Here is a 12,871-nt window from a genome sequence, read left to right as displayed (position 1 = left end):
AGTTCGATGCTCCATCCACAAAAATTTGCCAAGTGTCCAAATTAGTGCTCATGCTCGAGTTGTCACCTGGCCCCTGAGGCCTAGGGGTTAGTTCTGCAATGAAGTCGGCTAGTGCTTGGGCTTTGATAGATGGGCGTGGTTTGAATTCTATGTCAAATTCTCCAAGATCGATTGCCCATTTCATCAATCTTCCCGATACGTCCGGCTTCTGAAGTATATGCCTAAGTGGTTGATTAGTGAGCACCACAATAGGGTGAGACTGAAAATATTGCCGGAGTTTCCGTGCTGCTATAACCAAGGCAAGGGCAAGTTGTTCCGCCAAAGTATACCTTGTTTCCGCATCTAGTAGGACCTTGCTTACATAGTAGATAGGTTGTTGGATTTTGTTAACCTCTTTCACCAAGACCCCGTTGACCGCGTTTTGAGATACGGCCAGGTACAAAAATAAGGTGTCACCAGGCTCAGGTCTAGTGAGAATAGGAGGAGATGCCAATGTCTGCTTGAGCTCCTGAAAAGCTTTCTCACAGTCTTCACTCCAATCAAAGCCTTGGTTTCCTCTGAGGACTTTGAAGAGGGGATAGCACCTGTCTGATACTCGGGACATGAACCTGTTCAAGGCTGCTATCCTACCAGTCAACCTCTGTACCTCTTTCTTGTTCCTTGGTGATTCCATAGACGCCAAGGCTTGTATTTTGTCAGGGTTGGCCTCTATCCCCCGGTGAGTGATCATAAAGCCCAAGAACTTGCCCGAGGCCACGCCAAATGCACATTTTACGGGGTTCAACTTCATTCCGTACTTTCGCAAGGTGTCAAAAACCTCTTCAAGATCTGAAATATGCTGGTCCACCTGTTTGCTCTTGACCACCATCTCATCAACGTACGCCTCCACATTCCTTCCAATCAAGTTAGCAAAGACTTTATTGATGAGTCTTTAGTATGTTGCCCCTGTATTCTTCAAACCGAAAGGCATGACCTTATAACAGTATATGGTGGAATCGGCCATGAATGATGTCTTTTCTTGATCTTCCTCGGCCATGAGGATTTGATGATAACCAGAAAATACATCTAAGAAGCTGTATAGCTTATGTCCAGACATGCTATCCACCAAGTTGTCAATCCGCGGTAGGGGATAACTATCCTTTGGACATGCTTTATTAAGATCTGTGAAGTCAATGCAGACCCTCCACTTACCATTGGCCTTCTTCACTAAAACAACATTGGCAAGCCAATCGGGCTATTGGACCTCACGAATGAACTGAGCACTGACGAGTTTGTTAATTTCTTCGCGGATGACCTCCCGACGTTCTGGGGCAAACTGTCTTTTCCTCTGCTTTACTGGTCTAGCCCCTGGGCTAATGTTAAACCTATGGACTGCAATTTTCGGGTCTATCCCTGACATATCCTCAACCTTCCAGGCAAAAACGTCAATGTTGCGAGATAAACAACCAACAAGTTCTGTCTTTAGGGTGACGTTGAGATCCCAACCAATCGTCACCTTCTTATCATGCTCGAGCTCAATTTCCATCAATTCTTCGACAGGAGCAAGTCTGACTTGTTACCCGTCCTCGGGATCCGTCCTTGAGATTTGCATGACGTCGTTATTTATTTCTCGAACGCTGGCAACATAGCATTGCCTGGCAGCTGTCTGGTCTCCACAGATGACCCCAACGCCATTACTTGTTGGAAACTTCATGGCTAGGTGGAAGGTGGACACAATGGCTTTAATCTTGTTCAGGAGTGGTCTTCCCAGAATAGCGTTATAGGCCATTGAGACATGTACCACTTGAAAATATGTCATCTCCATAACCTGTTTCTGGCTAGAACCCAAAGTTAGTGGAAGCTCGACGACACCCTCTGCAGTGATGACTCCTCCCCCCAAATCCCTGGAGAGGAGTTTTAACCGCTTTGAGCTTCTGAGATGAGATTCCTATTTTGGCAAAAGCTTCTTGTGAAAGTATATTGGCCGCACTCCCGTTGTCAACCAAGATTCTCTTTACTTCAAAATTGGCCACAATCGCTGAGATTACCAAGGCGTCATCATGTGGAAGTGATACACCTTCTAAGTCCCCGGTCCCAAAAGTAATATCCTCCAGCTTTCCATGAGGCATCCCAGAGGCCAAGGCATATTATCGGGCATATTGTTTTCTTTCACTGTTGGAGTCTCCTCCCGAGGCAATACCCCCAATGATGATATTGATGGTTCCAGCAGTGGGTTGACCATCCCTTTTTGCCTCAGGGGCTTTTTCCCTGCCACAATCATTCCTCGGGCGTTTGTCGTTACCGACGTAGGAACTCAAGAGTCCCCTTTTAATAAGGGTTTCAATCTCCCGTTGTAGGGCCTTATAGTTCTCCGTGGTATGCCCATGATCCCGATGGAACTCATAGTACTTGTTCATGTCCCTGGATTCGGGTGGTGACCTCATTCTGACAGGCCATTTGAGTTCCTTCATATCCTTGATCTCCATCAATATATTGGCCTTTGACGTATTTAAACGCGTGAATGACATCGGAGGAACCTCCTGTCTCCGTTTTTTCGATGTTGTTCTTCACGGGGGTTCGGGTAGTGCTATCGCTTATGCTCGACCCTGTCATGGGGTGGTCCAACCTTTCTCGGGTTCAGTGTTTCCTCCATATTTATATATTTCTCGGCTCGGGTAAGAAGCTCGATCACTGTCTTTGGCGGAGTTTTGGATAAAGAAATCTTGAAAGCCTCGCACTTTATGGCATACGTGAGGGTAGAAACTGCTGCAGTTATGTGTAGGTCGGGAATCTGAAGTCTTTCCTTGTTGAACCTGGTCATGAAGCCACGTAGGGTCTCATTTTGCCCTTGTCTAAGTTGCATGAGGGAAGCCGCAGTCTTCCTGATGCGTTTACTGCTTGCGAAGAAAGCAGAGAACTTGTCCGCCAAATCCGGGAATGAGGCTATGGAGTTGGGCTCTAAGGTTGAGAACCAATCCCTAGCAGCATTCGTCAAAGTTTTCGGGAAGGCCTTGCACATCACCTGATCTAGTGCGACCTGCAGATTCATGACGTCCGTGTATACATTCAGATGATTGATTGGATCGATGGTCCCATCATATTCTTTGATCCTAGGATACTTAAATCTGTCTGGCAAGGAAAATGTTAATATCTCAGGAGTAAAAGAAGTGTTGGGACTGAATCTTGTCGTCCCTTTGTTGCCCTGAAGTAGGCCCATCGCAATTCCTTCTTGAATAATCCTAGCGAGTTCCCCGGACTCCATGGTCACTGATCTCGAGGCCGAGGTCACATGTGGTATACCTAAGGCCCCTACTCCGCCATTGTCAGGGACATGTCTTTGAGCTCGAGCTCGAGCATCAGCCATAAAACCCCCCTGGGGTGCTGGTGTGGGGGACGGATGTGAATTTCTTTGACTTAGCAGCTGAGTCAGTGTGGTGACCTGTTGTCTGAGCTCTTCAAAGGCTCCAGCAGTGACGACTGCCGGCTGGGGCTCTGGCACTTCTGATGATTCCTCTTGAGGAACAGGGATATCCTCAGGAGGGGTTGGTTTGGAGCGGATGAGCTTGCTGATGGAAGATTTGAACGTGTGTTTACCATGGCTTTTGGTAGCGTTTCCCACAGACGGTGCCAATGATGCTACCAAAAATCGTACCTGTAGATTTTTCGAGCTTGATGACTGATGGGGAGCACAAACGTGATCTTCCGGTACCTGAAACAAAGGCAACGAGGTGTGTTCTCGTCGCCCCTCCGATGCTTAAGTCAGAAAGGAAATTATATGCGTGAGGCTATGTGTTGGAGAATAATGAAAAAACGTACCTGAATAATGGCCCAAGGTTCTGCTTTTATAGGGGTAGGTAGTATACTTCTAGTAGGATTGTGTTGGTTGGATTTTTTATCCAAGGGAATTTCTATTTATAAAGAGTTCCCTACTTGTAATGGAATTGTTTGACAAGTGGTATAAGGGTTGATACAGAATCCTTGGGTGTTTAGGTTTATTTGTTAGATACCCAGGTCTTAGGAAGTATGTTGGTGGTATATGTCCCGAGGACTTTTCTCGAGGATTTGAGAGGATGTTAATATGTCCTCGAGGTATCTCGAGGTCAAAAATACCTCGAGGTCTTAGGGAGACCCCGAGGACCATGGCAGAGAGATGAGATGGGGTATATATGGAGTCCTCGGGGTGTACTCCTTGGGGTGTATCAATATAGGCATCGTCAGTAATTATTATCGTTGTATCCTAATTCTTACCTATAAACATAGAACTTTTGTTTTTAATAAAACAATGACTCTCATTCTTTTTTCTCTTTTTCTCTCTTTTCATGACACCCAACATATTTTTAAAGTTGAAAGTTGGACTCTCTGTAATGCTAAAGGCCGACCTACCTATATCATCAAGTATAATTCCATTTGTACACTCAAAAGTATACCAAATTGTTTACCCTCTCTCGCATACACATGGAACCCGCATGAATAAAAAGAAATCCCAACATATGTGGTCCCTACTCCCCTATTGTGAGTAGTCAGTAAGGAATTAGGTTAAAAAAAATTCGATACATATAACATGATCCATCTATCAAACCATGAAAAAAGCAGTGGACAATCCCTCCTTTGATTCCCTTACAAGTTCTGTCAAAAGACAAAATTTCTGGGGAAATTCTACTTGTATGCTCGTGTATAACTCTAATGTACGTGTAGCAAATCTCAAATTTTCGACTAACACTTTTGACTGCTGTGGGAAAAACGCCGGATGAGGCTTCACCTCCGGAAGTTGCGAGGGGAAATTTCTTTGATTTAATAAAAACAAATCATTTAGAACCGTGTGAGGTCATTAATTTGGTCAACACCTCAAGTTTCTAACATATTTTATTGTGATCTGTCCTAATGAAAGGAAGAGTGACCATTTTATTAATTTATCTTCAATTCTATAAATTATAAAATATATTGCGATCGTGTCTCTTGTGGAAGGCATATTTTTCGATCACGCTATATCTCTTCGTATTGTCCAATATGCTATGCTCTTACCTATTATTTATTATTCATCTCTCCTATAGTCTCTTTATTAATTAATAATTGAATGGGAATGACAATGAAAAAATTAGTGGTCCAAATCAATGAAATGTATGCTTTAGGCTGGAAATGGTTTACCATTACATTAGTGGCAGCATAAAAAAATAACTGGGCCGGCTTTGTTGAATAACAAAGAAATTGAAGACAAGTCCAAATTCATTTAAACAACTTTATATTTAATTATATAGTATCCATCTAGTAGGAATAAAAATCTTATATAAAGTCACAGAGAGAGATTCAGAAAACCCTAGCCACAATGGAAAATGATAAGGATAGTGCTGTAAAACTTGTAGGATTCTGGGTTAGTCCATTTGTTCATCGGGTCAGGTGGGCTCTAAAACTGAAGGGCATTGAATATGAATACATTGAAGAAGATATATTTAACAAGAGCCCTTTACTTTCAGAACTGAATCCTGTCCATGGAAAGGTTCCTGTCCTTGTTCACAGTGGAAAACCATTACCAGAGTCATTCATTATTCTAGAGTACATCGACGACGTATGGAAGCAGAATCCTTTGCTGCCTCAAGATCCTTACGAAAGAGCCACTGCGCGCTTTTGGGCTAAATTTGCTGAAGAAAAGGTAGAGAAGAGTACTTTTGCTTATCTTTAGACATTTTATCCTTGTCCAATTTTTACCATCACTTTTTATGGGTTAATTCTGTCCATATTTTCATGTATACATAGCTTGTTAAAGCTGCATGGACTGGTTTGTGTTCAGAAGACGATGAGCAGCAAGGAGCAGTGAAATCATCCATTGAAGCTTTGGAAAAGATTGAAGAAAACCTGAAAGGGAAGAATTTCTTTGGAGGGGATAGAATTGGTTATGTGGATATTATAATTGGATGGATTCCTTATATGTTGCCTATATGGGAGGAAGTTGCCTCGATGAAGATTTTCGATCCAGTGAAATTTCCGTCCACTGCTGCCTGGATGAGTAATTTTCTTGAACACCCTGCGATCAAGGAAGAATATCAACCATCTAAAGATGAAATGATTGAGTATTTCAAATGGCGTCGCAAAGTCTTGAAAGGAACGTTCCCTAAAGTGTTCTCCAATTCCGTGAAAAAAAATTAACTTACTAGTATGATCTACTAAGCAATATATAAGTCGATAAACTTTGTAATGCCCACTTAAGAATCTATCCAAGTTTGTCAATGTCGTAAAATAAACTTGATTTGGATTATTTTGTTATTTTCAGTTGGACTTGTTAATTATTGTAATTAATGAGACCATATCTAGATTAGTTTATGTTTTAGAACAAGTCATGTTGTAGTATAATTTATTGTGCCTCTGTTTGTTTCTCATTATTTACTCATTAAAATAAAAAGTACGTATGACCGTTGTCCGTTGTATCAAGCTACCATATTTGAAAATCTATTTCTTGTGTGGGAGCGTAACGATTATATTTTTCATTCTCGTTCTTATATTAAAGTGGCTCAAACAAGGCCATTATATATAGTTATCTTGTATTAGAAAGTATTTAGTGAATGTCAGTAGATTGTTGGTATATGCATATGGTTTGGTTGTTAAGAGGCATGTAGAGAAGTCTATTACATTATAAATATAGGTGATCTCTGGTCTTTCGTAAAAAATCAATTTAGAAATTATGTGATCCAACTAGAGAGTCAAATCTAATCTCAAAAAGTTAAATTAAAAAGCATATTATTTTATAATAGAAATCATCTTTAAATTTAGAAAATAATTTTTTTTATACACACCAACAATATTATCTATTTTGACTTCTCGTTTTTTTTTAAAAAAATAATATTTATTAATTTCTTTTTACCTTTCAATTAAACCTATTTTTTCATTGGTTAGTGTTCAATCAATTTAAAAAATATTTGGATAATTTAAGAAATAGAGTATTGAAAAATGTAGTTTATTAAATGCAATTATTATAAAGTGAAAAAATGGAGTAAGTTTGACTCGCCAAACCTAATATTTATTTTGAAAAGCTAGGATAGAAAAATTCTCTATCAAAGTCCAATTTTAAGAGCATCTTCACGACTCTTTGTTTTTAAAAGACAAATTGATTACAATAGAGAACATCTTCATATTGTAAGAGTATTTTTTTTTTTTAAACAGTCCAACAGAATTCTTTATTTTTGCTTTTCATTTTAATTTCCCCATCATTCATTTATTGTTTTACTCTCATCATGAATTAATATATATTTTTAAAATGTTAATAGTTAAAATACTGAATATGATATAAATAATTTTAGTAGTAGCATATTGTTAATTTGCATTTAAGTAGGGGCGGTCAGCGATTTGGGTTGTATTCTGATGGGATGCTCGAAGCTTCAATTTCTACATGGGGAATGAGTCCGGCCCATCCTCAAAGGCTCTTGAGTTTCATAAGCAGCACGAGAGGCTCAATTAAAGCAATTGAGCAAAATACTTAAGACCTGTTAATACTACTAAAAATTAGGGATGTCAATGATTCAAGTTGAGTCGAGCAGGCTCGCGAGCTAAAATCAAACGGTTTTCGAGCCTGAGCCAAGCAAAAGTTCAGCAAAATAAAAGGTTCGACTGGAGCTTTCGACTTGATTTTTTCTTTCTTTCTTTCTTTCTTTTTTTTATTAGTATATGGCAAAGGCAGCAGCTAGCTGCCTTAAAATAAGGCAGTCGCTAGTTGGCTCATTTTTTTATTTTTATTTTTTTTTTGTTTAATAAAGCCCGAGCCACACAGGCCGGCTCAGGATTTGCCCAGAACCTCACAATTGGACTCGGCTCGGATTTTTTTCATATCGAACTGCGAACGACCCGAGTCGATGAGCCCAATTGACATCCCTATGAAAAACAAATAGCACACAAGCAGATCCAATTTGGCGGCATGAGCCAACTTTTAGGCAATGTCCCAAGCAAGCTGAGCTTAGTTGGTAGGCTCCTGAGGTAGCTTAGTCCCCACCAATCGTTGCTAGCTTTAGTTGTTCCTTGCATGTTAGGATTATAATTGTGGGTGGTAACACATGCCTCTCTCTTACGTTATAAGTATTCTTACTGGGATATTACTTAATGATTACGTTTTTTTTTATCAGAAAAATAGTTTCAAATGTAACTTTCCTTATTTGATTAGAACTCCTTTGGAAACCAATTTTCACGTGATTTTAAACCAATTTTCGATTCCTACAAATACCTAACAGCAGAATACATTAAAGGACATCGCCTACATCTCTTGTGTATATATTATACTCTAATACTCTTCAATTATTATCATCAGAGGAAAATTCATAGATTTTGTGAGAGAATTGAAAGAAACTTACAAGAATTAAATCAAGTGGATATTCAAACTTGATTTTTGGGCAAAGAAGACAATGTACAAGGTGAAATTCATCGGGAAACTATTGAAAAGATTCAAGATTTCAATATTCATCTTCATCTTTTCAATTTATCAAAGATTCATATTATATCTTTTCACTTAGGCTATGTTTGATAGTCCAATTTTTTACATGAAAAATGGAAAACAAATTTCATTTCCCACTTTTGGCTTGTTCAATAGCCAAAATTATCCAATCAATTCATTTTCCACCTTTGCCTGACACGTGCGCCAATTCTTAGTTTTTGGAGAATTCATTTTCCAATGGGGTATGTGGTTTTATGTTTTCTACTTTATTTATTTATTTATTTGGGCCATGGAAACAAATTTTAGGAATAATTGTAAAAGATGATACCCTTTAAATTGTCAATTTTCATGTAAAATAAAGTTAGACGAACATCAAAATATATATTATTTTTGAATTTTTTTTATTTATTTATGGCAATATAAACAAATTCTAGGAACAATTGTAGAAGTAGATATCCCTTAAATTGATAATTTTCATGAAAAATAAAGTCAAACGAACACTAAAAGATATATTTATTTTAACATTTTTCAGGTGCAAAATTATAACAATTAAACACTTAATTGACAATTCTCACTAAAACAAATTCTAGGCAATTCAATTCCCTTTAATTCATTTTCTTTCCATCCAAATTCCATCTTTACAATCAAACGAACCCTTAAATATGATTTTTTGTAATTTTAGTATGTTAGGCTAGTTTTATACATTGTTAGGATGGGATGAACTCTTGTTATGATATTTTTAGTTTTAATCAATTATTATGATTTTAATTTGGTTTGATTTATGGATATTTATTATCATTTTTATCGTTCTTTTCAATTGCATGATCACCAATTGAATTGTTAATGAATTTTATTATTATCAAGAGAAACAACATGATTTAAGTACAATATAATAAACATTGTAAAGTTCGATAGAAGATATTGACATTCCTTTTTGCTTTATATGGTTTCAATAGGTGTTTTAACGTTTGTTAATGCATTTATCATGCTTACATTTTTCATCAAGAGATAAAAGAGCCATATGAGGGGAATATATTTGATCGTTATCGAGGGATGCTTTCAATTAAATTAGGAACATTGACCAACATGAATAATTTCAAATTATCAATTCAATTGTTACACTAAAAGTAAAAAATAAAAAAAAATAGGGATTCGACATCTTAGCAATAGCTTCACATTTTTTTTTTTAAAAACTCGTTAAATCACTTTCTCGCTTAATTGATAATTTAGATATTAGTTAGAAAAAATGCAACAACTTGTTTCGTATTCGATTAAAGTTGCAATTAATTTTAACTCAATCAAATATGTAATACTCATGAGTTCGGCACTCTATTCATTAGTTATTATTTGTTCACGATCTCATTCACTTACAGGAAATCAAATGATCATTAATTCGATCTAATTTATTATAATAATATAATATATTTTATATATTATTGCATAATTTATTACATATAATTTTTTCATTTCGAAATTTGTATTATCCTTTATGATTTTAATGAAGAATGCAAACCTATCAAATTCTAATACAAAGTTAATACATATTACAATAAATTTTTATTGAAATTGGTAATCCCCTCTTTTCAATAAAAAAAATGTATAAAATATTTCGGATCAAATTATTGATCCAATTTCCGATAAAATAACAAATTAGATAGGAATTTAACAATTAAATATCCACTGAATTATCGAATTGAATCCATGAATTATTTTTTATCTGATTGGATCGAATATAGGTAAAATTGGTCCATATTCGATCATTTACAGTCCTTATCAAAATGCTTGCCACATAATGAAGTTTGTATAAATCCAAAGCATTATTGAGAAAATCATAACGCTTGCCACATAATTTATGATCTAGTATTTAGTACTTAATTTCGATGTTTGACTAATGTTTTTAAATCATTTATAAATTAAATAGTTTGTAAGCAACTCCTAAAAATTGTAGGAAAACTCACAAATCTTACCACATAAAAAATAAAAATTATATAATTTATATTTAATAAATAATTGTATCTCTCTCAATTTCGATTCATATTCATGACACGTAAGTTATATATAACGTCAAAGTTCGGTACTAAGCCTTGGATGAAGATCCCACACGGGAGTAGGTCTGATAATTAACAATAACTAATCATATTTAGACAACTAATATGATCATTTGGCATTAACGTGAACATAGCTTAGTACACTATAATTTCCAAGATATCTCTCATATAATATTACAAAAAGTTAAATCCATGTTTTTTGTTCTTGTCGCTTGTTTATGGTTTCAACTTGCGTACGGAGTCAAAAAAGTGTCTACAAAATATTTTCAAGAATAAATAAATAAATTTTACATTTTGAAACCGCCGAATAAATAAACAATTAATTAATCAAATTATGAGTAAATTATTGATTATTTTTGTAATTTTGTATTAATAAATGGGACCTAAATGGTGGGTCCAATATATTGTTTATTTTTTAAATTCTTGTGTATCTTTTATTGTATACATCATTGGTCTTACTCTTATTATAACATTTTTTGTTAATTCTATTTTGATTTTTGGGTGATGTGGTTTCCAAAATAATAATGGATTTTCTCCATAAACCTTTTCTAATTGTTCAATGATTTTTTCTGTATTCATTTCTATTCCTGTCTTTAAAACCTTCTTATATAATATTCTTCTATTTTTTGTTTCATTATTAAGAATTGATTTTTTCTCCCATTTATCATCACGTTGGGTTGGCTGAGCTCTATAAGATTTAAATTTTCTAGAAATTTTTAATAAGTGTCTACAAGGTGTTTGTAATATTATCATATAATTATTTTATTTATAATATTAAAATTGTTGTACGAAATCATTTCCTAATAATATGTCAAATTCTAATTTATCATATTTATAAATTTATTTATTGTTACTTGTTTATTTCCAAGAATTATATTAACTTTATCAACACTATTAATTATTTTAGTATTTTCTCCTATAACACCTATTATTTTTATATTACTATTATTATTCCATGATTTTGTTAAAAAACTTTTAAATATTGTTATATCAATTCATGTATCTATCAAAGCACAAGTTGTTATATTTGTTTCTACAATAGTAATTTGTATATAAACAGCTAATGAAAAACCTATCTGATTATTTATTTAATATTTTTTGCATAGTGTAATTTGTCAATTATGAACAATATATAATCCTTCTATTTTTATACAATAATTTTCTAATCCATTTAGAAAGTTCATTCCTACAAGTATATGGGGGTTTATATTCATACTCCTATCTATATAATATGGTATTAAAAGATTTATTAATCCTATTTTTATTGGTACTTCAACTTCTAAATCTGTTATATGTACTTATCCATCAAAATTTACATACTTATATGGCTCGATTTTTTGAGTTATTAATCATTTATTTCTGATTGACGCTATATGACATTCACTAGATCCTGTATCTATTAATATATTTGGTCTATTTATATGTTCTCTTTCATTATAATGTTCTCCTTCTATTTTCATATTTCCAGTATTCCTATATAGTTTCATTTTTATAATATTATTAGTTTCTGCTAACTGGTTTTTATTAGGTAGTTTAAGGCTTTTTGATCTTTTGATTAATTTTTCATCCTTAAATGTTATATTATTAGAACATTCTCTTTCATTTAATTCTGTTATTTCAGGTTTATTTTTTGCTATGCTAAATTCATATTTTTCTGGAATTAAACTTATTTGTTTATTTGGTTCTATTATTTTACTAATATCTTTACATTCTTTATAAACTTCAATATATGGTTTATTGGAATAAATATTCTCATAATTAGAATTGGTAAATGTATATAAAGTTCTATATTCTATAGTCATAATTTGATCACCTGGTTTCATAATATCATCTCTATGAAACTTGAAATGTAGTCCTAAAATTTCATTAAAATTTCTATATTTTAATGATACACAATATTTTGGGTAATATGTAAACATGATTTTTTGATATGCTAAATTTCCTTCTATTGTTTCTAAATGACTATCTTTTAAGTTTATTATTTTTCTATCATGTAAAGTTATAGTTAAGGGTGACTCTATCCCCTCTCTAAATACTGATTTAAACATTATTTGTATTCCTACTAAATAAACATATCAAATATTTTTACTTTGTTTTTTACTAATCCTTGTTAATAATTCATCAACTGTATTTTTTATTAAAAGATTTAATTTATGTTGTCCATAAATTGTTCTTACATCTATAATTTTTTCTATTTATGATATTCATTTATTACTATTCTTTCTCTTTTCCAAATTCTATAAAAAACTTCCCATTTTCCTATTTTTAAATCTAATGATAATTTTTGTAATTTTCTAAATTTATTATTATCAAAAGTGACTTTTAATCCATATTCTTCTATTTCTTCATATTCTTGTATATTTATATTATTACTTTCTATTTCTTCAATTTCTTTATTCAGATCCTGATTCATCCTCTTCTGTTTCACTTATAT

General features: G+C 34.2%; 1 protein-coding gene across 1 annotated transcript; it reads left to right on the top strand.

Annotated features, from left to right (window-relative positions):
* Positions 1-5,287: 5,287 nt before the first annotated feature.
* LOC111409748 (probable glutathione S-transferase) lies at positions 5,288-6,380 on the top strand. Its single transcript, XM_023039757.1, has 2 exons — positions 5,288-5,626; positions 5,731-6,380. The coding sequence occupies exons 1-2, from the start codon at positions 5,303-5,305 to the stop codon at positions 6,118-6,120; spliced, it is 714 nt and encodes a 237-aa protein (XP_022895525.1). The 5' UTR covers positions 5,288-5,302; the 3' UTR covers positions 6,121-6,380.
* The last annotated feature ends 6,491 nt before the right edge of the window (positions 6,381-12,871 follow it).

Source organism: Olea europaea, chromosome 15 (assembly GCF_002742605.1).
Source record: "Olea europaea var. sylvestris chromosome 15, O_europaea_v1, whole genome shotgun sequence".
In the NCBI taxonomy this organism is placed as follows: Eukaryota; Viridiplantae; Streptophyta; class Magnoliopsida; order Lamiales; family Oleaceae; genus Olea; species Olea europaea.
The sequence above is the reverse complement of the archived record's forward strand: the minus strand, read 5'-3'. Positions and strand labels throughout refer to the sequence as shown.

What these genes read in the sequence shown, in the direction of transcription:
- LOC111409748 (XM_023039757.1), top strand. Translation starts at nt 5,303, where the DNA reads ATGGAAAATGATAAGGATAGTGCTGTAAAACTTGTAGGATTCTGGGTT. An exon ending in CTAAATTTGCTGAAGAAAAG is followed by an intron (nt 5,627 to 5,730) that starts GTAGAGAAGAGT and finishes ATGTATACATAG; the next exon opens with CTTGTTAAAGCTGCATGGAC.